A 24,507-nucleotide genomic window follows, 5' to 3' on the forward strand; every position below is an offset into this window, starting at 1 on the left:
TGCCGATGCATCTTTATGCTGCGAAATTTGTTTGGTGTTATCACTGGTGGACATAAATGCCTGGGCTATTGTTTATGGCTTTGCTCGGGTTTGGTGTTTCAACAGTCAATATTTTGCGAAGGATAATCTCATGGCCAATACCAAGCACAAAAACGTCTCTTAGCATTTGCTCCAGGAATCCACTGAATTCGCAATGTCCTGCAAGGCGCCTTAGTTCAGTGACGTAGCTCGCCACTTCCTGGCCTTCAGACCATTGGCAAGGTATTGATTTTACACGTCATCAGAACGCTCTCCTTCGGATTTAGGTGCTCCCAGACCAGCGTACACAGTTCTTCATACAATTTGGTGGTTGGTTTCACTGGAGCAAGAAGATTCTTCATGAGGCCATAGGTTGTTGCCCTGCAGATGGTGAGGAGGATCACCCTTTGTTTGGCAGCGTTCTCATTCCCTTCCAGCTTGTTGGCCCGAAGTATTGGTCGAGTTGCTCCACAAAGGCTTCCCAATCGTCACCTGAGAATTTCTCCAGGATACCAACAGTTTTCGGCATTTTTGCATGATGGTTCGTTATCTATTACTCGTCGTCAGTTTTATGTCTCAAATAAAGCAATGTGACTGAGTGAGTACTGTTGACTTGAGTAAGTGTGACCTTAGTCTCTTTATTCTGACTCCAGTGTGCCTGCACAGCATGGGAGGCCTGCTTATATACAGTGCTCATCCCTTGGGACTCCAACAGATGTGCCCTCTGGTGGTGATAGAATGCTGGTTACAAGGTGTTGCATGCATAACAAAGTTGCACAATTTTGGGGGGCAAATTGAGTGTGGGAGCAAGGAGTTCTGTAATAAAATTCCATATTTTCACCATCAAAGAAGCAAGTTTCAATCACCAAGATTAACTGCCATTGTTTTCCATCAATTTCCATGAACAGTTTTCCAATTCAAAGCAACAACACCGTTTAGAAAAGGTTAATGAAGATCAGATGAAGCCAGTTTCAGATGAGAAGGGCTTACATTTTGATTTAATATAGTTTTGGATAAAAGTCAGTAGGGTTGTATGAAATCTGATTAGGTGGAGTGTGAATGGAAATAATTACAATAACATCTTTATTTTATTGACTTGGAAGCTAGAATGCTTCCAGAATTAATGGCAAAGCTGTAATATTTGTGCTTTGTAGAGTTAAATGTTTTCTTCCTTCCAGAGCAAGAAAGAAATTCAGTGTGACTGCTAAGTTATGCATTTCTATTTGTAAGACTGGTGGCCACTGGCCACCATTTCTAAATACTTTTTTTTTTGAATAGTGTGATTTTCTCTCTTCTCCCAGAGCCAAAAACCAACTATGGTCAAAAAGACAGTTAACTGGCATCCAGGCCTCTGCTCATGTTATTCTGAACTGGCTGTAAGAAATCTGCCAGGGATTGAGTCACATTCTGCTTCCATAGAAATGGCTCTGCAATTTATCTCAGTTACTCCTATTTATACTTGTGGCAGCTTCTGCAACACTGGATTAACTTTGTGACCAATTATGGTTCATAAATACAGAAATGTTTCTTGTATGGTGTAATAGGTGCATGTTAATACAGGACAGTTTTTGGACAGTGTGATGGTTTATAAATACAGAACTGTGTCTTGGATTCTGACTGGTGAATGTTAATAAATAGAAAGCTGTTTTCACTGAGTGATCAGTGAGCGTACCTTTATAAATGGGGGCATTTATAATCCGGTTTTAATTTTATTAATTTGTTTTGATGCTAAAACTTGTGTCAAGGAAAAAGTATTGCACCATTGTGCTAAAAATGAACCTTTGCTCCAGATATGAATTTGGTTAATTTAATTAATGTGGTGTGCTGTGGAATAACAGCTGCCAGTCGAGGTCTGTGCGGAAACAATGGTCCAGATTTTGCGGGAGTGGGGAATCACATGGCGTGCCCCGTTTGACTTTTTTCCTCGCCTTTCAACTTTAAAAAAAAATGTTTTGCACTGATTACGCAAGGGCAACAGGGCAACAGGGCATCTGGAACCTGGGTGAACTTTGGTTCTGTTAACTTTTTACAAAGAGTTTTGAGAATGACGACCAAGGCCTGAGCCAAAGGGGCACTAAAACATTTGTACGTTACCTCAGTGCCACGTAATACGGATTTGCTTGAACCTTGATCCTCTATAATAGCAGACCAGAATGTTTATGTACCACCACTATGGGGTTGGTGAAGTGATGGTGATGGACCAACCCAGGCATGGGCCATTATTTGGGCTGGAGGGCCACTTAACAAGTTTTGGTGAGCTGAGGAGGGCCCCGTAAAGGTCGCGCATCAATTGCGAGGTCCCGGGCAGGCCACTCACCATCTATTGCTTGTACGGTGTAATAGGTGAAGCGATACTGTACGTGCAGCGGCCGTGCAGCAAATTTAAAAGGACCATGCATGAAAAATTAATTAGAGGGGACATTGCATAAACTTAATTCAGATAGTAGTCAGATACTATCTTAAATACACAATGTAGTATAAAATAGTAAAATCTTCCTTTTACTAAATGAATGAAATGATTCATCAATCAATTATATGTTGTATTGAAAGTCTACATGGTTGTTTGTCAAAGAGGCTCGAGTCTGCGGGGTCTCCGGCATGAGAGTTCTCTTTTAGTGTGTAGAGTAGGGGAGACAAGGCTTTGCACAACCCGAACTGCAATCACGTTACCTGGAGTCCTTGTACTCTGGGATCCACTTCCGTGTCTAAGACGGTGATGAGAGCTTCCCTGTTGTCGTGCTCTGGGTACTGGGAGAGGAAAGACACTGAGCTGGTCCCTTTCTTTGTTAAAAGAGTAATCGAGATGAGCAGGCATGGCTCAAGGCTTCAATGGATAGGGCATAGTCGAGTACATAGTGCATTCTGGGTATGGACATCCGCCATTGGGACCCAGAATTACAGAACAATTCCTTTTAAGATCGGGCCAGGGAGAATCACTTGCAAATTGATGAATTGAATGAAGTATTACTGTGTGTTCCCTGGCTGAAGTTCGGGTCCGTACCTGACGTACGAGTAGTGAAAATGGATAGACTAATGTGCAGCTCGAGCTCTGGATCGCATTCTATTTCTGTCCTGTCCAGTGGGCCAAATAGAATGACTTGGTGGGCCAGATATGGCCCGTGAGCCTCATTTTGCCCACCACTGGACTAACCTATGCCATATGGCTCATGTGCTGCCAAATTACATTCTGACCGCATTTCATAGTGCTGGCACTACTTGGCATCACTACTAGAGAAATTAAATTTTCCTAAATCTTTTTACAACTCATGGTATAGAAGCAAATCTGGAATATACTCCCACCATTTCAGTATCAATTACTGCATTTGAAACAAAGTTTAATCTAAACTGAGAGACTTGCAGTGCATGAACGAATGCACTGTTTTGAACCAGCAATCAGTGCGACCCCATCACACCCAATATGTTGCTGACTTGGTATGTGATTCAGTCACTACTTCGTCTTTGTGCGGGTGGAGAAGGGAGGAGTCAAAATCACAGTTTCATGAAACATTTATGAATTATTGGTGCATTGCACAAAATGTAATAAATAGTGCAGGTTGTTTCAAAGAGCATGGTAATTGGGGAATATTGTGCATTATTTTAAGACTCAGATTAGGCTTAGAATGTATGATATTACTGCTTCAATAGAAGTACAAAAACATATTGTTTGTGATGATATATCTGACCATAAAACGGTGGCATTTCTTAAATGTTTAATGCAAACATGTAATCACAAATAAGTTTTTTTTTAAAATCGAGTTTGAGATGATTGCAGAAAGCAAGGTACTAGCAAAACAGGTCGCAACATAGCTGGGCAAATGTGATTATCATTGTGAATGGCCCATTAACTGTTCCTATGTAATCCTGTAGTGGAGAGAGTGAGGCAATGGCAGAAATACACGAAATAAGTAGTTTGCTTCAGTCTTCACAGAGGAGGTGGATATTGAACAATAGCCATATTTAAAGAAAGATGATACTCAAGAAGTTACTCAAAGTTGGACAACTAACTAGGCCCTGATGATTTATATACCGGAATCTTAATGAAGGCTAAGGAAGAAATAATTTTTCAAAAATATGTGGAAAGGATAATTGTGCCAAAGTTAGCATAAAAAAAGAGACAAAAATAGGCTAAGAAATTATAGGTCAGTGATTCTTTCTTCAGGTGAAGCACTTGTGGAGGAAGAGGAAACTTAGTCATTAAACTAAAACTGTTTGCTACCAGGCAGGCCATAGATTCTAAATTTTATTTTAATTAATATATGTAAAGGAATTCTTTTGTAGTGAAAATATTCCCCAGGCTATCATTCTCTGTTTGCCTGTTGGAATGTGGAGTATAAAGCTTCAATTGCATTTTGATGGAAGAATGTGATATTATGTGCTGTAACTGTGATGCAGTTTAGTTGCTAATCAATGTCTTTAAAATATTTTTATAATCTTTTTGTTAAAGGTACAAGAGATACTGGTAGACTATGACCCTAATTTCCTACCAATGAGTCTCGATGAAGCCTACCTGGATATAACCGAGCATTTAGAACAAAGACAGAACTGGCCTGAACACAAAAGGACGTATTACTGTCATAGAGAAGGTGACACACAAGGTTATAATTTTACTTGCTCATTTAATGGTCATATAACTGAGATTAAGGCCTTGATTTTCGGCTTGTTGTCGCATCTGTTTTCGCCCCAGAGGGACGGTAGTGGCGGCGGTAAGCACTTCCGAGCGGGCTTTCAGCGCCCGCCGGGACTTTCGGTGCTGGTTTCGGCAGGGCGCGGAGCATTACCGCTCAGAAGAGGCGAGCCGGTATGCAACATCCCTGGTTGCGACACCGGCTCGATTTTTGGCCGCCATCTGATCCGTAGCGCTCCGTGCTGGGACCGCCGGTGAAAGTGGGCGGTCTGATCTGTAGTGGCTGCAGTGTGGGTAAGTAATGTCGACCTCCGGTAAGTGTGATTGTTTGTTTAATTTTGTTTATGATTTATGTTGTGGTGGTGTGAGTTATTTATTGGGAATGTTTTGTGTGTTTTTTTTAGTACTCCCGCCCTCCCAACCCCTCGCTGAGCGCTCCAAGGCCAGCTGTTTAGCTCGGGATTTTCGCTTGCTCCCCCAGAGGCCTAGAGCCCTAAGAGAGATGTGTACTTCCATTAGCGCTCTGCCCCACACTCAGGGCCCAACTGCTGAATTTTGCTGACTGAGGCGCAAACTGTTCTTGGGCGCAAATTTTACCGCCCCGAAATGAGCAGAACCGAAAATCCAGCCCAAAGACTTTTTTGTATAGATTGGTTTCATCCAATAAATGAATATCGTGCAAGATCCCTGCCAAATTTGTGTATTACGGCCCGGATTTTCCGGGGCCTAAGGCACCCGCAAGTTCCGGGTTTCAGCGTGTAATGAGCATGCACGAAAACCCCGAACTTGTGATCTGTCAAGTTTCAGCTCGACTGATCCACCGCATCCCCGGGAAATAGACATTCGTTGGCAGAGAGTTTCAAAAAATTAAATTTTTGTGTTGAATGTTTAATTAACTTGTATTTTAATTAATTTTGAACATGCAATTTATTTTTATTCAACTGGTGTGTAATTGTGTGTTTTGGGTGATTCCTATTCATGCTTATGGGAATTCCGTAAGTAAATGGACTGTCTCTAAGCATAATGAGGTTCCCCTTTTTTGATTGGGCTGGCCCACGTGATCCAAGGGCTTTTGTGAACCGCGTGCGCCTCTGGGCTATGTGGGTCTTTATGCAGGTGTACGCCTAGAGGCCGAGGAGTGCGTGTCCAAACCTCCGGGACCATCGGGTAGTTGCGGCGTTTACTTGCAGTTCGGAAGCATTCGCCCGCGGGAAGCCTCCGACCGCAAATTCAAGCCCTATGGGCCCAAGTTTCGGCCTCAGTTGCTCCTGATTTTTTTGGAGCAACTGGTGCAGAACGGAGTCTCTTAGAAATTCAAATTCTCGGCATTTAGTTTGCTTCAGTTCTAGTCAGTTTGAACAGTTTCACTTTGGAACAGAATTTTTTTTTTCAAAAGGGGGCGTGTCCGGCCACTTACGCCTGTTTTCAAAGTTTCGGCAGTGAAAACTTACTCCAAACTAACTTAGAATGGAGTAAGTGAAGATTTTTGTACGCTCGAAAAAACCTTGTCTACACTTTAGAAAATCAGGCGTAGGTTACATATCAGGCGTAGGGAATGGGGGGGGAGGGGGTGGTTTAAAGGGAAGTTTACAAACATTAAACACTTCAGTTTTACAAATAAAGAGCCATCATCAATAATAAATGATAAAAACATCAATAAATCAACCAATAAATCAATCAAAAAAAATTAATAAGAAAATTTTTTTTTAAATCAATAAATAAAACATTTTCTACTTACCGACTGCAGCACTGGGAGCCCTCCAACAGCATGCTGGGATGCCCCCCCCCCCCCCACCCCCCTCAGTGTGTCTCTGTCAGTGTCTCTATCTCTCTGTCTGTCTGTGTGTCTCTCACTCTCTGTCTGTCAGTGTCTGTGTTTCTGACAGCGAGGGGAGGGGGGTAGAGGCAGAGGGGGAGGAAGGGGGGGAAGGAGGAGAAGGGGAAAGGGGGGGGAAGAGGAGAAAGGAGATAAGGAGAAGGGGGGGGGTGGAAAGGAGTAGGGGAGGGGAGGCTGAATGAGCTGGGCCCAAGACTTCGGGCAGGGCCAGCACCAGATTTACAGATAGGTGGCGTTGGATCCGGGGTCGGGAGCGCGGGGGAAGCGCAGGTCGGGTCGGGGGGGCGGAGGGAGGTCGGGTCGGGTCCGGTCCGGGGGGGTGGAGGGGGGCGGTCGGGAGCACAGGTCGGGTCCGGGGTGGCGGGGGGGGAGGAGTCGGGTTGGTTCGGGGAGGGACGGAGCGTGGGTCGGTTCGGTTTGGGTTGGGCGGGGGGGGGGCATCAGAGGGAGGTCAGGTCGGTTCATAGAAACATAGAAAATAGGTGCAGGAGCAGGCCATTCAGCCCTTCTTGCCTGCACCGCCATTCAATGAGTTCATGGCTGAACATGGTTCGTGTCGGGGGCGGGGGGAGGGATGTCAGGTTGGGTCGGGTCCGGTCCAGGTGGGGCGGGGGGGTCGGGAGCGCGGGTCGGGTCAGGGGGGTGGTGGGAGGGAGGTCAGTTCAGGTCGGGTCCAGTCCGGGGGGTCGGGTCGGGTCCGGTCTGGGGGCGGGCGGTGGGGGGGAAGCGGGAGTCGGGTCGGTGTCTGGGTCGGGTCCGGTCCGGGGTGGGGGGGGGGGGGGCGGCGGGAGGGAGGAGAAGCGGGAGTCGAATTGGGTCGGGAGGAAGCAGGAGCTGGGCGTGGGAGGCAGCCTAATGCACGCAGCCCCAGTGAGGCCATTCGGCCAGGACTCGGGGCTGTGTGCTACGGGCCCTTCCCACACAGTTTTGGGCGCCTGGAGCTACGGCGCCTGGAGCCTACTGCACATGCGCGCCCACTGTAGCGCGCATGTGCAGAGGTCCCGGCACTGTTTTCAGCGCAGTAACCTAGCTCCGCCCCCCACAGCTCGTGCTGCGCCACGCCCAGCTCCAGAGGACCAGCAGGGAGCCGGAGAAAGTTATTTTTAGGCGCACTTTGTGGCGCGAAAAACGGGCGTCCAGGTCGGGGCTGCGCCGTTCTAGGCGTGGCTCGAAACTTGGGCCCTGTATGTTTTTCCGGGGCAGGCAGGAAGCACCCATTTGAAATAGGCGAGCTGCATTAAAATGAGCCAAGATTTTCATTAAAATATCAGAGTATCCTGCACACACTTTCCTGAAGTCACAATTTATTTTGCACCATCATAAATCATCCTTACTGTGCTGTACTGGAATCTTTGATGAATGCTGCCACCCCTCATTTCAATTGCTTGTCTCTCCTGAGTATCTTGTAAGCAGGAATGTTTCGTTCCCAATTCAGCCCCAGCCTAAGTCATATTTTTTTTAAATCCATAGTGATTTGTGCCTCTAGCTCACCTGTTTTATTCAAATGAATTCATTGTGTGAAATTCATTTGAATATAAGGAGTTATATAAATGCAAGTAATACTGTATGTATGTGTCGATAAACTGCAAATGCGAGAAATATATAAAAATAAAAAATCCTGGAAATATACAGCAGCTCCAACAGAGGTAAAAATACAGGTGAACGTTTCGAGTTCCGATCAAGGATCGGCACCTGAAATAGTAACAACAGTGGATAATTTCATATCTATTTTGGTCAAGATCCCGGTAGTTCTTTCATTTAAACAACTTAAAGCTGCATTGTTGCCCTTTCCTGGAAAACAATTTTACTCCAGCTTGATTAAATCCAGTTGTAAAGTATTACATCTACCAGAGACTGTTATATATTTGGATTGATTTACTATGGCTGTAAAGGTTTAGTATAGAGTAAAAGAAGAAATGATCAGATTAACTAATTATAGAAATTCAAAGAAAGCAATTCACTTGTGTTTGTAATACAGATTTTATGCAGATTTTCCATTTAAGAAAATGGGACTCTGCAATTTTAAGCTACATTCCAAAATCTATATATTTTTATGTTGACAATTTTATTGAAATATTGATGCAGAAAAAGAAAACATGGATGATTTACAGCCATCCTGTGAAGATTTGGAAGGCATTTCACCAATACTGTTTGAAGACAGCCCTCCTGTGTTGTCACAGCAGGGGTCAGTCAATTGTGAAATACAACAGACAGATCCTTATCTGCAAAGCAGTGAACAAGAACCACATCAGCAGAGAGAACCGATTGTGTTTGGTGTTACAGCAGAGGAGGTTGTTAGAGAAATGCGTTTCAGGGTTGAACAGAAGACAAAGTTAACAGCAAGTGCAGGTAATATGTTGTGTTTATAGTTTCTTTCATTTAACCTTTTTCTTCTGTCGCCATTTTGGACATAGAAGTAACTTTAGAAAATTTCCACAAATGATAGCAAATGATAGAAATGCACAGCAGGTCAGTCAGCATCTGAACATTTGTAAAGATAGGTCTGTGCAACCCTTTGTCAGAACTAAAAATTGAAGGATGAGCAAGTAGGTTTGCCAAGAAAAATACGTGGGGTGGGTGGAGCAGTAACAGTTATTTTTAAGCCCCAGCAAGAGAGGAAATTAATGGTTTGGACGGCCTGTAAACAAAGGAACTGTTTGATATAACAAATAATTCAAATGGCAAGTTATTAAACTACAATAGAACATGCAAATAGCCATGATGAGAATAGTTTGGGAAATGTCAAAACAAGAAAAATGTTGTAAAGAAAAGGAGAAATTGGAGGGAAAAAAGTACCTAGAGATAAGGGAGGTCTGAAATGAAAATAGAAAATGCCAGAAAGACATAATTAAAAAAAAAATTGAAAAACACAAATCAATATTCTCCCCACAATGCTAGAACTGTGTTCTCATGAAGGGCTTGCACCCAAAACATCAATGCTCCCCCCCCCCCCCACCGACCCCCGATCCTAAGAGAGCCAGCTGACACCCCCAATACTCCTTGCTGAACAGAATAAGAAAGGCTATAGCTAAAGGTTGAAACTGCTAAGTCAATGTTAAGGCTTCAGAATGTGCAGGAGAAAGAGGAAATGCTGCTATGAAGCTTACAAACTTATGATCCATCCAGCGTGTCCCACACAAACAACATACACACTCCACCTCACCCAAAACCATGTGACCTCTTGGGAGAGGCAAAAAACAGATTAAAACCCAGGCCAATTTGGGGGAAAAAAATCTGAGAAATTCCTCTCTGACCCATCTAGGTGATCAAAACTAGTCCAGAAGATCACTCTGACCCTGATAATTCTATGTAATAATTACCTTTTGTACAAGATGATCTCTGCACCAGTCGAAAACAGATCCAGCTCTCGCTTGAAGGAATTCAGCAAATCGCTGTCCTCCACACCAGTCAGAGGTTTGTTCCAGAGGTCCACTATTCTCTGGGAAAAGAACCACCTCTTGACATCTAACCTAGATCTGGCCTTCTACAACTTAAAATTGTGATTGCTGGCCCTCCCTAATCTATTTAATTGGACAAACTGTCAACTGGAACACAACCTATTCCCTTCATCATTTTAAAAACCTTGACCAGATTGTTCCAAATTCTTTTAGCCTATATTGTTAACTAAGATGCTTTATACTGGGAGCTAGTCTAGTGGCCCTCCTCTGCACCCTGTCCAAGTGAGGTCTGACCAAGGTCTTGTACAAGGACAAAATAGCATGCCTTGTTTTATAATCAATGTACCCCAACATCTTATTCGCTCCAGCTATCGTTTGGTTGGAACAGTGCAGCATGCCAAAGATGGAGATTTCAGAGTGGGAAAGGAGGGACAGATAAAGTGGTGAGCTGCAGAGAGGTCAGAATCGAAACATAGAAAATAGGTGCAGGAGTAGGCCATTCAGCCCTTCGAGCCTGCACCACCATTCAATAAGATCATGGCTGATCATTCATGTCTGTACCCCTTTCCTGCTTTCTCTCCATACCCCTTGATCCCTTTAGCCGTAAGGGCCATATCTAACTCCCTCTTGAATATATCCAACGAACTGGCATCAACAACTCTCTGTGGTAGAGAATTCCACAGGTTAACAACTCTGACTGAAGAAGTTTCTCCTCATCTCAGTCCTAAATGGCTTACCCCTTCTCCTTAGACTGTGTCCCCTAGTTCTGGACTTCCCCCAACATCGGGAACATTCTTCCTGCATCTAACCTGTTCAGTCCCATCAGAATTTTATGTGTTTCTATGAGATCCCCTCTCATCCTTCTAAACTCCAGTGAATACAGGCTCAGTCGATCCAGTCTCTCCTCATATGTCAGTCCTGCCATCCTGGGAATCAGTTTGGTGAACCTTTACTGCACTCCCTCAATAGCAAGAACGTCCTTCCTCAGATTAGGAGACCAAAACTGAACACAATATTCCAGGTGAAGCCTCACCAAGGCCCTGTACAACTGCAGTAAGACCTCTCTGCTCCTATACTCAAATCCTCTAGCTATGAAAGCCAACATACCATTTACCACCTTCACCGCCTGTTGTACGTGCATGCCAACTTTCAATGACTGATGTACCATGACACCCAGGTCTCGATGCACCTTTCCTTTTCCTAATCTGCCGCCATTCAGATAATATTCTGCCCTCGTGTTTTTGCCCCCAAAGTGCATAACCTCACATTTATCCAGATTATACTGCATCTGCTATGCGTTTGCCCACTCGCCTAACCTGTCCAAGACACTCTGCAGCCTCTTAGCGTCCTCCTCACAGCTCACACCGCCACCCAGCTTTGTGTCATCTGTAGACTTGGAGATATTACACTCAATTCCTTCATCTAAATCATTAATGTATATTGCAAATAGCTGGGGTCCCAGCACTGAGCCCTGCGACACCCCACTAATCACTGCCTGCCATTCTGAAAAGGACCCGTTTATCCCGACTCTCTGCCAACCAGTTCTCTATACATGTCAGTACATTACCCCCAATACCATGTGCTTTAATTTTGCACACCAATCTCTTGTGTGAGACCTTGTCAAAAGCCTTTTGAAAGTCCAAATACACCACATCCACTGGTTCTCTCTTGTCCACTCTACTCGTTACATCCTCAAAAAAAAATTCCAGAAGATTTGTCAAGCATGATTTCCCTTTCATAAATCCATGCTGACTTGGACCGATCCTATCCTTGCTTTCCAAATGCGCTGCTATTTCATCTTTAATAATTGATTCCAACACTTTCCCCACTACTGATGTCAGGCTAACCGGTCTATAATTACCCGTTTTCTCTCCCCCTCCTTTTTTTAAAAGTGGTGTTACATTAGCTACCCTCCAGTCCATAGGAACTGATCCAGAGTCGATAGACTGTTGGAAAAATGATCACCAATGCATCCACTATTTCTAGGGCAACTTCCTTAAGTACTCTGGGATGTAGATGATCAGGCCCCGGGGATTTATCGGCCTTCAATCCCATCAATTTCCTGCCTAATAAGGATTTCCTTCAGTTCCTCCTCCTCACTAGACCCTTGGTCCCTTAGTATTTCCGGAATGTTATTTGTGTCTTCCTTCAACTGGTCTGCCATTTCTTTGTTCCCCATTATAATTTCACCTGAATCTGACTGCAAGGGACCTACGTATGTCTTCACTCATCTTTTTCTCTTCACATATCTATAGAAGCTTTTGCAGTCAGTTTTTATGTTCCCAGCAAGCTTCCTCTCATTTTCCCCCTCCTAATTAAACTCTTTGACCTCCTCTGCTGAATTCTAAATTTCTCCCAGTCCTCAGGTTTGCTGCTTTTTCTGGCCAATTTATATGCCTCTTCCTTGGATTTAACACTATATCCTTAATTTCCCTTGTTAGCCACGGTTGAGCTACCTTCCCCCTTTTATTGTTACTTCAGACAGGGATGTACAATTGTTGAAGTTCATCCATGTGATCTTGAAATGTTTGCCATTGCCTATCCACCATCAACCCTTTAAGTATCATTTGCCAGTCTATTCTAGCCAATTCACTTCTCATACCATTGAAGTTAGCTTTCCTTAAGTTCAGGGCCCTAGTCTCTGAATTAACTGTGTCACTCTCCATCTTAATAAAGAATTCTACCATATTATGGTCATTCTTCCACAACAAGATTGCTAATTAGTCCTTTCTCATTACACAACACGCAGTCTAGAATGGCCAGCCCTCTAGTTGGTTCCTCGACATATTGGTTTAGAAAACCATCCCTAATACACTCCACGAAATCCTGCACCACCGTATTGCTATCAGTTTGGTTAGCCCAATCTATATGTAGATTAAAGTCACCCATGATAACTGCTGTACCTTTATTGCACGCATCCCTAATTTCTTGTTTGATGCTATCCCCAACCTCTCAACTACTGTTTGGTGGTCTGTACACAGCTCCCACTCGCGTTTTCTGCCCTTTGGTATTCCGCAGCTCGACCCATGCAGATTCCACATCATCCAAGCTAATGTCCTTCCTTACTATTGCGTTAATTTCCTCTTTAACCAGCAATGCTACCCCACCTCCTTTTCCTTTCTGTCTCTCCTTCCTGAATGGACATGTTCAGAAAAGATATCACCCAATCTGCATTTGGCCATCCCATTGTAGAGGAGACCACTCTATCAGCAGCAAATAATATTGATCGGCTTAAAACTTTCTCCAAAGACTCCGTTTTTCAACCAATCAAACAATTCTGATTGAAGTTGGACACATGAACCTGTTATTCTTGGGCACATTTTGAAGATTTAAAACCAAGGGGATTGGGCGTCACCCTGAGTAATCCTGTTTGTGATAACCTAATTTAGAATGTTTGCTCGTGATTACATGGAAACATAGAAACATAGAAAATGGGTGCAGGAGTAGGCCATTCGGCCTATTCAAAGTGTAAGTGATTTCAACTCTCCATGCAGAATACACAAGCTCAGACCTAGGGCAAATCTGATTCTTGGCTTCAGCTTTTAGCAACTGGCATATTATATTGTATTTCTATACAGCCTTTAACATACTAAAATGTCCTAAGGCGCTTCACATGAGCGTTATCAAACAAAATTACTGAGCTACTTAAGGAGATATTAGGGTAGAAGACCAAATGCTTGGTTGAAGAGGTAAGTTTTAAGGAGCGTCTTAAAGGAACAAAGAGAAGTGGAGGTTTCGGGAGGGAATTCCAGAGCTTAAGGCCTTGGCAACTGAAGACACGGCCGCCAATGGAGGAGTGATTAAAATCGGAGATGCTCAAGGCCAGAATTGGAGGAGCGCAGATATCTCGGAGGGTTGTAAGGCTAGAGGAGATTTATCTTCTTGGGCAGTCCCACAGAGATAAAAAAGGATGAGGCCATGGAGCGATTTGAAAATAAGGATGAGAATTTTTAAGTTCAGGCATTGCTGGACCAGCAGCGAGCACAGGGGTGATAGGTGAACGGGACTGAGTGCGAGTTAGGACACGGGCAGCAAGGTTTTGGATGACCAAGTTTATGGAGGGTAGAAAATGGAGGCCAGCCCGGACTGCGTTGGATTAATCAAGTCTAGAAGTAATAAAGGCATGGATGAGGGTTTCGACAGCAGATGAGCTGAGACGGGCGGAGTTGGGTGATGTTCGGGAGGTAGAAATAGGTGGTCTTAGGAAGGTGGGAATAGGCGATCTTGGGGATGGCGCAAATTTGTAATCAAAAGATCATCTCGAGGTCAACTGTGACACCAAGGTTACGGAACAGTCTGGTTCAGCCATTTGCTAGGGAGGGGGATGGAGTCGGTGGCTCGGGAATGGAAATTGTGGCGGAGACCGAAAACAATGGCTTCGGTCTTCCCAATATGGAGAAAATTTCTGCTCATTCAGTACTGGATGTTGGACAAACAGTCTGACAATTTAGAGACAGTGGAGGGGTCGAGAAAGGTGGAAATTAATGCTATATTTTGTTTAAAATGGCTTCAAAAATGGAGCAAAATTCACAATAGAGTATTTAAGCTTCAAATATAAATGCAAGATTTGCAATCCATCTAAAATGTGCATTGCGTCACATCAAATAGGTCTCACTAAGTGTGATGACATTAGAGATTGTGGCCCTCTCTTTTCCTCTCTTAAATGAGGAAGAAACAGAACACAACAGATACAAATGGTTATTTCCTGGGTCCTCAGAAGTACACAACTTCAAATATGCTAGTATGGGAAGAGCAACTAGTTTAGAGCATCTCAGTACAAATAGTCGTGCTGATTTAATCTTTATTACTTTACTTGACATTTCCAGGAATTGCACCAAACATGATGTTGTCCAAAGTTTGCAGTGAAATGAACAAACCAAATGGCCAGTATAGAATTCCAGCAGACGGTGATGCTGTGTTGGACTTCGTAAAGAATTTGCCTATTAGAAAGGTAATCTGATGTGTACATTTTATTTATTTTATTGTCCTTCACTTAACACAATCCAAATTACCAGTTGGAGAGGGGAGAAAAATCTCAGGGACACTGCCTCTGTAAGACATTTTTGTCATTATTATACACATTAATGTGACCCTCAATCTTTGTTTCTAATTTTACAGTGCCTGCACCAATTTTGTAGAATTAATTTTTTAATTTTGTTTTTAAAAGTTTGAAATTTGGCAAAGATTTTTTTGCATTTGAAATAAAAAGTTGCATTTATGTAGGGTCTTCTCAAATAAATATCTAATTGATTCACATACAATACATTTCTTTGAAGTGCAGCAACTGTTAATACATAAAATCAACAGTACTCACTAACAAAAGCCTGTCAGGATGAGAAGCTTAAGTTCTGAAGAGGAATGAGAAGCTGGCCTCTTTCCATTTGAATAGAGATGTTTAAAACTATGAAGTGTTTTGATGTGGTAAACAGGGACAAACTATTTCTATTGTTTGGTGAGTCATTAACTAGAGGATATAAATTTAATATCAACAAAAGGAGAGGTTAAAAGTACTATTCATAATTTTTAAAGGGATAGTTGATACATTTTTGAAAAATAAAAGCTTGAAAAGGTAAAAAAATGAAGCAACTTGCACGTTCGTAGCATGTCCCATAATTCTTAGCCTATCCATTACTTTTGAAGTGTAGTTGTTAGGAACATGAGCAGGAAAGGTTGCATCAATTAATCCATTTTATGTTGAAGACTTCATTTTGTAACAACCAGCTTTTTCAGAATATTGGAGCACATCCAAAATTCAGCTCAGACATTTAAGGCTTCTTCATGGCCAGTAGAAGAGTCATAAATATTATTGTTTTGTTCTTTGCGTCGTGCTGACCTTCTGGTGGTAAATATACCTATCTAGCTTTCTATACATGTAAGGAGACATGCAGCTTATGTTATGTGCTGAGAGTACTCTGGAACTTTCATCCACTCTTTGGAATACTGAGTTGATGTAAATTAGTGTCAACCAAGGGTAAAGGTCATGGAAGAGGTATGATATAATAACCGAGAACTAAGGGATAAAAGCGAGACTAATATAACGTAAGTTTTTGAAGATCCAGAGCTGTTCGTCCTTCTACTGAGCTCAGTAACTGAGGTCTCCCACAGCTTTCATATGATCTAGTGTGTGGTCTGAGTGTAATTTCCTCTAATCAATATTTCAGTAGAAGACTCTTATTCACGGAGATAACAGCTTGAAGCTTGACTCTCTAGCAGCATAGCTATCAACAACAACAACTTGCATTTACACACCACCTTTAATGTCGTAAAATGTCCCAAGGCGTTGCAACAATAGTTATTGTTATGTCGGCAAATGCAGCAGCCAGTTCAGAAACAAAATGGCCCCACAAACAGCAAATACAATTAATGACCAGTTAGTTTGTTTTGCTTGTCAAGGATGAGCACACGGGAACTTCTTGCACTACTTCCTGAAATCTTTCATTACCACTTGGTTGAACATTTCATCTGCAAGATGGTATGGGGCGAGGAAAGATGCTCAATGGATCGCTCTTTCAGTAAAATGGCACAGGTGTGATTGGCATCCTATGGAAGTGTAACATTCACAGAATAATGGACAGTCACAGGATTTAATCTGGAAAATCCCAGGATACCAATCCGTTATACATCTATCTGTTTGATATATAAACACGAACTTTGACTTATTCAGTTAAAAATCGGTGACCCTGATATGCCCTGCATAATATCTCATTATAAAACCGTGTTTCCTCTGACTCAATTTCACAGGAAAACTGCTACTTATTTACAAAAATGCGCATTGCCTGTACATCACACTTCTCTGGCACACTGTGTGCCTCACTCTAAAGAAGTGTTTAAAGATTTTTTTTAAGTTTTCAAGAGTGCAAAATAAGGGAGCAAGAATGTCTGCAGTCTCTTAATTAACATCTTTGTGAACCTACCCAATGTTTATTTAAAAGCAGCAGCCTCTTACTTGACCTCCTGTATGAGCCCTGTTTATTTAAAAGCAATTACGCTTTCTAGACTTAAAGGACACACACCTACATATTGCATGGTATACAAGAACGTAAGAATTAGGAGCAGGAGCATATACGGTCCGATTGTTCCTGATCTTCTAAAATAGCACCTCCCCTGACTTACTATCAGCAATGCCATGAAAGATTTGTTAGTATTATATTAAGAATGCCATCTCTGTGCACAGACATGCCATACTTTAGAATTTGTACAGATGCAAAGCAATCTCTGCAATCGACATTGTGTGCTTCTGCAAGGGAACCTGAAAAAGATGGGCACATTCCAGTTTTCTAAGTTGTAAGATTTCTAATTCTCTGGCATTAAATTGACAGTGAGACTGATTCTTTTAAAACAATTCGGAACAGTTTATTAAAACACACACACATGTACATTTATCAGCAGTCGTTGACTATCCTACAGATCTTACTTAGTTACAACAGATACAATGTTACAATATTGATTTATAAATCCTCTGGCTGGCTGGCTGAACATATGGCCTGCTGTTTCGGCTGGTCTTTGAGTGGGCATTTTGCTGTGCCCAGGAGAGATGGAGAAAAAGAGCAGTCTGTGCTTGGGTTTTTATATCCCTTAAGTCCATTGTTTCTCCGAAAGCCTCAGGATTGGACCTAAGTTCCAGGACAGTTCCTTATTGGCTCTCCTCTCGCATGTGTCTGCTGGACTGGCCCAGCCATCCCTTGATTAGATTTAATGGCTTTCCAATTAACACAATACACAAACACCATGCTGGAGGTCTGTGAGCTTCCATTTTGAATCTTTCAAAACTGTCTTTTTGTATATTCTACACTTTCAACATTTATACATACAAAGAATCAATTTTATTACTGAACACTTTTATTCTTACAAAGTTCCCTAAAATAGTAATTAAACTCTGACCTGAAGCTCTGTGTATGTAACAACTAGAATTTGTGGCATTACAGGGATATTACAATTGCCCATGGATTAATGAAAAGAAGAATCAATTAAGTGTTAGCTTTCCTGATTGCCATTTTGTTGGATAGTCTGCTTATGTGGCCTTTGGGCTGCAATGCCCTCTACAGTTAAATAACTGCCAACATTCACCGTCTGGGCTGACACATGAAGAGTGGCCACTCTAACGATAGAATTGTATCTTTTAAGAGGAGAAAGGTATGGCATGAAATTTGACAGAAAAATGAAGAGGAGAAAACAAAATTGTTAATTAAAAAAAAAAATTTAAATAGAAGTTTATATATTACACAAAAAAGACAATGTCTCTCATTGCGTTTAAGGTTCTGCTGTTGTTGACTGTTGAGTCTTATTATTGAAGTTCAAGAAATCATCAGAACTGGATTGACTAGCTAGCTGTATCTCAGAATTTATCATGCAGTTTCTTACAATAGACACAGTGATATATTTAATGATGGTTTAGTTAACAACATCTTTAAATCAGAATTTAGCAACATTATGATGGGTTGGGTAGAAATTAATTCATTTTTAAAAACCTGTAAAGTGTGCCTACTAAGCCACAATCAGGGATTGCATTGTAATTACATCTTTCACCCTCCATAAACTAAAGCTTATCCAAAGCTCTGCTGCCCGTTTCCTAACTCATACCAAGTCCTGTTCACCCATCACCCCAGTGCTTGCTAACATCCATTGGCTCCTGGCCCGGCAATGCCTCGATTTAAATTTCTCATCCTTGTTTTCAAATCTCTCCATGGCTTACACCCCTTCCTATCTCTGTAACCTCCTCTAGCCTTACAACCGTCTAAGATCTCTACGCTCCTCCAATTCTGGCCTCTTGCACATCCCCTATTTTAATTGCTCTACCGTTGGCGGCTGTGCTTTCAGCTGCTTGGGCCCTAAGCTCTGAAATTTCCTCCCTAAACCTCTCCACCTCTCTGTCCTCCTTTGAATGTGTCGGGTGTTTTGTTTGCCCTGTGTTTCTATGACTCGCCCTTGAGTCGACCTGTGCTTTAAAACTCCCTGGTTCGGGTTGTTTCCCATTGGATGGCAGGAGCTTTTGCTAATAGTTCCTGCCTAGCCCGTCGATCAGCAGGTAATCCCACACCGAGAGAGAGAGACCAAGGTCTTCTCCCATGCCCGATGCGCAGCGTCCCCAGCGGGGTTACTGTGTAACCCGGCTGTGAGCGGATGCCACCCGGTTGGTCTTCTGAATTATATCGTGAACCACGAGCCCCACAACTCCCAAGTTCAGACCCAAGGAGTTACTATGGACAGATTGACTCAGACAAAATGAAACAGTTCAGGTTGGTCAAAGATCGATTCCTTTTATTACACTCTCAAAACGACAACCCCTACTCCTCTCGCTTACGGCTTAAAGAGTCGGTGACTGTGGACACTAGCTTAAAACCTTAGACTAAATACCCACCCTGTCGGTTACGCCAAACTAATCCCTTCCCAGAATCTAAGCCAAGATAATGGAAACCCTTCTAACTAAACCCCTGCCCCGGTTTGGTCAGAACCCACACTTGGAAGCCTTCTCACGCGCACATGTGTTAGCCAGCGTCTTGGACACTTGCAGATCCTCAGCAGCCAAACACGCTGGCGGTCTTGGGGATTTCCAGAGGTGTATGCTGGATATAATTACCAGCCCTTGTCGTTGATTCACGTGGTCCCGGGTCTGTTCAACTCTAAAGACAAAACCGTGCCTAACAGAGGCATGCGATGAGGCCTAGAGAGTTACGTTCAGGCAGTACAGCGAGGCACTCACTTCGTGCGTTCCTGGAGAGTTGACGGATGTGTAGCCACGCTGGGAACCCCGTTCCAGATGGTGGAGAAAAGTAAGCCACTGAATCCCCCAAAGTTCAGCATCTTCATACCCCATATAATGCACAAAACTGGCTGGGCGATTCCTGGTTACTAGTTGGTCTTCCTGGTAACGTCTCTGTCCTGGATTGGTCATCTCGATTAAAACAATGGTAGTCCATTTCTGTAAATGAGCAGTTCTCGAAGTGCTAACTGTTGAGTTCTTGACTGCTCCTTCATTGAAAGAGTCCAGAGGTGTTGCATTTGGCCTGCAAATTTCATTGTCCATCCAGACATCCCGGCTCCATGGACAAAAGGTGTTTTTCCACAAATCGCACAAAGGTCGAAATGAAAAGGCCTCTGCCTTTCATGATGTCAGTGTTGAGACTGGTCCCATGGCAACCCAAATGACAGACAGCTCCTGCTTTACTTGACAGAAACCAAAAATCAGTCCTTTTAAAGTCCAAACTCCATTTTGAAATGCAGCCCATGTGCATCACCATTTTAAAAGGGTTCAGATCCATTTTAAAAGTCCAAAAATCCATCCGGCCCATACACACACTGATGTTGGCACTGGCCAAATCCTACAGACGCTCCTTAAAAGCTACCTCTCTGACCAAGCTTTTGGTCATCTACCCTAATATCTCCTTGTGTGGCTCGGTGTCAAATTTTGTTTGATAACACTCGTGAAGTGCCTTTGGATGTTTTACTCCGTTAAAGGTGCTTTATAAGTGCAAATTGTTGTTGTTGTGATATTAGATACATATGAATAAACTTGTTTTGCTTCGTACTTTTATCTGTAGGTACCTGGTATAGGAAAGGTGACAGAAAAAATGCTGAATGCGTTAGAAATTACTACATGCACTGAACTGTACCAGCAGGGGGCCTTGCTTTCTCTCCTCTTCTCTGAGAGTTCCTGGTATCATTTTTTACGGATCTCACTTGGTCTGAGTGAGACATACCTTGAAAGGTAAATACACTGCTTTAAACCTTGCTTTCTAAAAGTTTATTGTGCATTGTGGGAGTACCTTTACCACAAGGACTGCAGCGGTTCAATAAGGCGGCTCACCACCACCTTCTTGGGGGCAATTAGGGATGAGCAATAAATGCTGGCCTTGCCAGCGACATCCACATCTCATGAACAAAAAAAAAATTATGGTCAAAGCAAGATATTGGCCCTGAAATTCCGATGTCCCGGGTCCGTACAATCTTTCTACGGTCCCGGGAAGGCATCGGAAAAGCCGGGTTTCAGCGCACAATGCGCATGCGCTGAAAACCGGCTTTTCCGATCAGTCAAGTTTCTGGCTTGACAGATCATCCGCCGATCGGGAGCGAGGACACTTTCAGGGCAAGATTTCCGATATTTACGAATATCTTGTCCTGCAAATCTTGCGCCTGAAAAAGCAGGCGTGTAGCCTACTTTTACAGGCGCAAGTGTTTAAAAATACACACACATTTTAAAATAAAGTTATAAAAACACTTTATTTTTAAAAACCCTCCCCACTACGGTAAGTTTATTTTAAGGCTTAATTAAAAAACCTTATTAAAAAAATATTTTTCCGACTTTTTAAAAAGAACTTTAAATGAATGTTAAATATATAGTTTATTTTCTATTTTTTATTGTGTTTTGGGTGTTTGCGGGGGGTGTGGTGGGGGGGTTCTCATTCATAGTAATAGGAGGTCCGGACTTGGGGAACTCCTATTACTTTGAATGAGAAAATATATTAACCTGATTGGATGCTGTCTCCAGCTCCCAGCCTGCGCACGTCCCCACGCGCAGTCACGAGAGGCCTCGGGCTCGGAAGTTCCAATGGGCGCAGCAGCAACAGGTAAGTGCGCATCTTTGTGCCCGTAGGAAGACCTCAATCGGAATTTCAGGCCCAACATATACACCTTAAACTGCACAGATCTTTTGAAGAATGAATACATCAAAGAGCTTGCCCCAGTAACTATAAAACAAAGGTACTGTATTTTATTTTTTGAACATATCTACATGCTAAGTTATCATTTTTAACAATCTCTGGTTTTCTCTTTAAAAACAAGTGGCTTTTATATTTAATGTGCTCTCCCCCACAATGGTTCACTGAAGTAAAATTGGACACTGCACACTAATAGGAAATGGATTAGGAAATGTGACTGAAGGTATGATTGAAAAGGTCGGTTTCAAAGTGGTTTTTGAAACTGGGGAGGGATGTAGCAAGGCAGAGGGGGTCCAAAGAGTCGGGCCAACATGACTGCAGGCTCTACCACTGAAGGTGAGGGGGACACAAAGGAGACCAAAGATGAGAAAATGTGGGTTGACTTTGTAGAACTTAAGATTGTAGCAGTAGAGTGGGGCAAGACTAGTGGGATTTGAAAACTAGGTCAAGGAATTTGAATTCATTGTTTTGAGGGATGGGAATCCTTGGTTGAGGATAAGGGTGACGGGCAAATGGGATTCTGTACTGGATAGCATTAGGTGGTGGGGTTTTGGATAAATTGGAGTGTTCAGAGCGTGCATCTTGATGAGGCTGTTAAGTGCAATGGAGACATCAAGCTTGGAGATGAAAGTCATGGATAACAGTTGCAGCGATGGTTAGGTGAGGTATAAGAGTGGAGGCATGTAATGTTGCACAGATGGAAGGAAATGGTCTTGGTGATGCAGAGGAGATGTTGGAGGAGGACTGAATATAATGCTGAAGACTAGGAGGGATAGCGTGCCATGGTTACCTTCACAGAATGTTATTGATGACCAGGATTGAGTTGATGATGTATTCTTAATGGAAAGTGGACAGAATGGATTTAAATCAGAAATGAAGAAAGTTGAATGCAACAAATTTAAGGATTTTCAAGAAAAGGGGTTAATAGGTTGAAGATGGGTTTTGCATTTTATTTTGAATCTTGTTTAAATTGGATGTGTAAATTGTGTGTTTATTCCCTGATATAATTTAACGGAAAAAAAAGAAAATCTTGTTTTTCTCCAAATGCTGCTCCCTGGACTTCATACAATCGTAGAATGGTTACAGCGCGGAAGAAGGCCATTCGGCCTGTCGAGCCCGTGGCGGCTCTCTGCTAGTCCCACTCGCCGCCTTTTCCCCGTAATCCTGCAAATGTTTTTATTTCAGATACTTATCCAACTCCCTCTTGAAAGTTGTGATTGAGTCTGCCTCCAGCACTGTTTCAGGCAGTGAATTCCAGATCCTAACCACTCGCCGTGGTTTTTCCTCATGTCGCCTTTGGTTCTTTTGCCAATCACCTTAAATCTGTGTCCTCTGGTTCTCAAACCTTCTGCGAATGAGAACAGTTTCTCTCTACCTACGCTGTCCAGACCCATCATGATTTTGAACATCTCTATCAAATCTCCTCTCAACCTTCTCTATTCTAAGGATAGCAACCCCAGCTTCTCCAGTCTATCCACGTAACCGAAGTCCCTCATCCCTGGCATTATTTTCGGAAATCGTTTTCTGCATCCTCTCCAAGGCCTTCACATCCTTCCTAAAGTGCAGTGTCCAGAATTGGACACACTACTCCAGTTGAGGCCGAACTAGTGTTTTATTCATAATAAAAACACAAAATGCTGGGAATCTCAGCTGGTCAGGCAGCATCTGTGGAGAGAAACAGTTAACGTTTCAGGTCTGTGACCCTTCGTCCGAACTGGAAAAGTTGGAGATGTAACAGATTCTTAAGGAAGTGCAGGGGGAGGGGAGGAAAGAACAAAAGGGAAGGTCTGTGATAGGATGGATGGCAGAAGAGATTAAAGAGACAAAAGGGATGACGGGCAAAAATGAGATGTTAATGGCACAAGTTAAGAAACAAAGGATGAGTTGAGATGGGGTGTGAATGGCGGAATCATCACCAGCTGCCATGAGAGAGAGAAAAATTGTGTTTTATACAAGTGGTTCAAAATGTCCACGCTTTTGTACCCAATACCTCCTATTCATGAAGCCCAGGATCCCGCAAGCTTTTTAAACTGCTTTCTCAACCTGCACTGCCACCTTCAACGATTTATGCACATATACCCCCAGGTAACCCCCAAGTTTGCTGATGATACAAAGATGGGAGGAAAAGCAATGTGTGAGGAGGACGCGCAAAATCTGCAAAAGGACATAGACAGGCTAAGAGAGTGGGCAAAAATTTGGCAGATGGAGTATAATGTTGGAAAGTGTGAGGTCATGCACTTTGGCAGAAAAAAATCAAAGAGCAAGTTATTATTTAAATAGAGAAAGATTGCCAAGTGCTGCAGTACAGCGGGACCTGCATGAAACACAAAAGGTTAGTATGCAGGTACAGCAAGTGATCAGAAAGGCTAATGGAATCTTTATTGCAAAGAGGATGGAGTATAAAAGCAGGGAAGTCTTGCTACAGTTGTAAAGGGTATTGGTGAGGCCACACCTGGAATACTGTGTGCAGTTTTGGTTTTCATATTTATAAAAGGATATACTTGCTTTGGAGGCAGTTCAGAGAAGGTATAAACATAGAAACATAGAAAATAGGTGCAGGAGTAGGTCACTTGGCCCTTCGAGCCTGCACCACCATTCGATAAGATCATGGCTGATCATTCCCTCAGTACCCCTTTCCTGCTTTCTCTCCATACCCCTTGATCCCCTTAGCCGTAAGGGCCATATCTAACTCCCTCTTGAATATATCAACAACTCTCTGTGGCAGGGAATTCCACAGGTTAACAACTCTGAGTGAAGAAGTTTCTCCTCATCTCAGTCCTAAATGGCCTACCCCTTATCCTAAGACTGTGTCCCCTGATTCTGGACTTCCCCAACATCGAGAACATTCTTCCCGCATCTAACCTGTCCCGTCCTGTCAGAATCTTGTATGTTTCTATGAGATCCCTTCTCATCCTTCTAAACTCCAATGTCTAAAGGCCCAGTTGATCCAGTCTCTCCTCATATGTCAGTCCAGCC

The 24,507-nt window shown here is 42.9% G+C and overlaps 1 protein-coding gene across 8 annotated transcripts in view; it reads left to right on the forward strand.

Moving 5' to 3' along the window:
- Positions 1-24,507, forward strand: part of polk (polymerase (DNA directed) kappa) — a 130,582-nt gene that overhangs the window by 76,046 nt on the left and 30,029 nt on the right. For 7 of the 8 annotated variants that reach the window (XM_070886037.1, XM_070886075.1, XM_070886086.1 and 4 more), the window contains 4 exons: positions 4,463-4,613; positions 8,565-8,828; positions 14,704-14,828; positions 20,416-20,582. In XM_070886037.1, the coding sequence (XP_070742138.1) occupies positions 4,463-4,613; positions 8,565-8,828; positions 14,704-14,828; positions 20,416-20,582 (707 nt within the window). The remainder of the gene's footprint in view (positions 1-4,462; positions 4,614-8,564; positions 8,829-14,703; positions 14,829-20,415; positions 20,583-24,507) is intronic. The other variant, XM_070886064.1, reaches the window with a different exon arrangement.

This window comes from Pristiophorus japonicus, chromosome 1 (assembly GCF_044704955.1).
Source record: "Pristiophorus japonicus isolate sPriJap1 chromosome 1, sPriJap1.hap1, whole genome shotgun sequence".
Classification (NCBI taxonomy): domain Eukaryota; kingdom Metazoa; phylum Chordata; class Chondrichthyes; family Pristiophoridae; genus Pristiophorus; species Pristiophorus japonicus.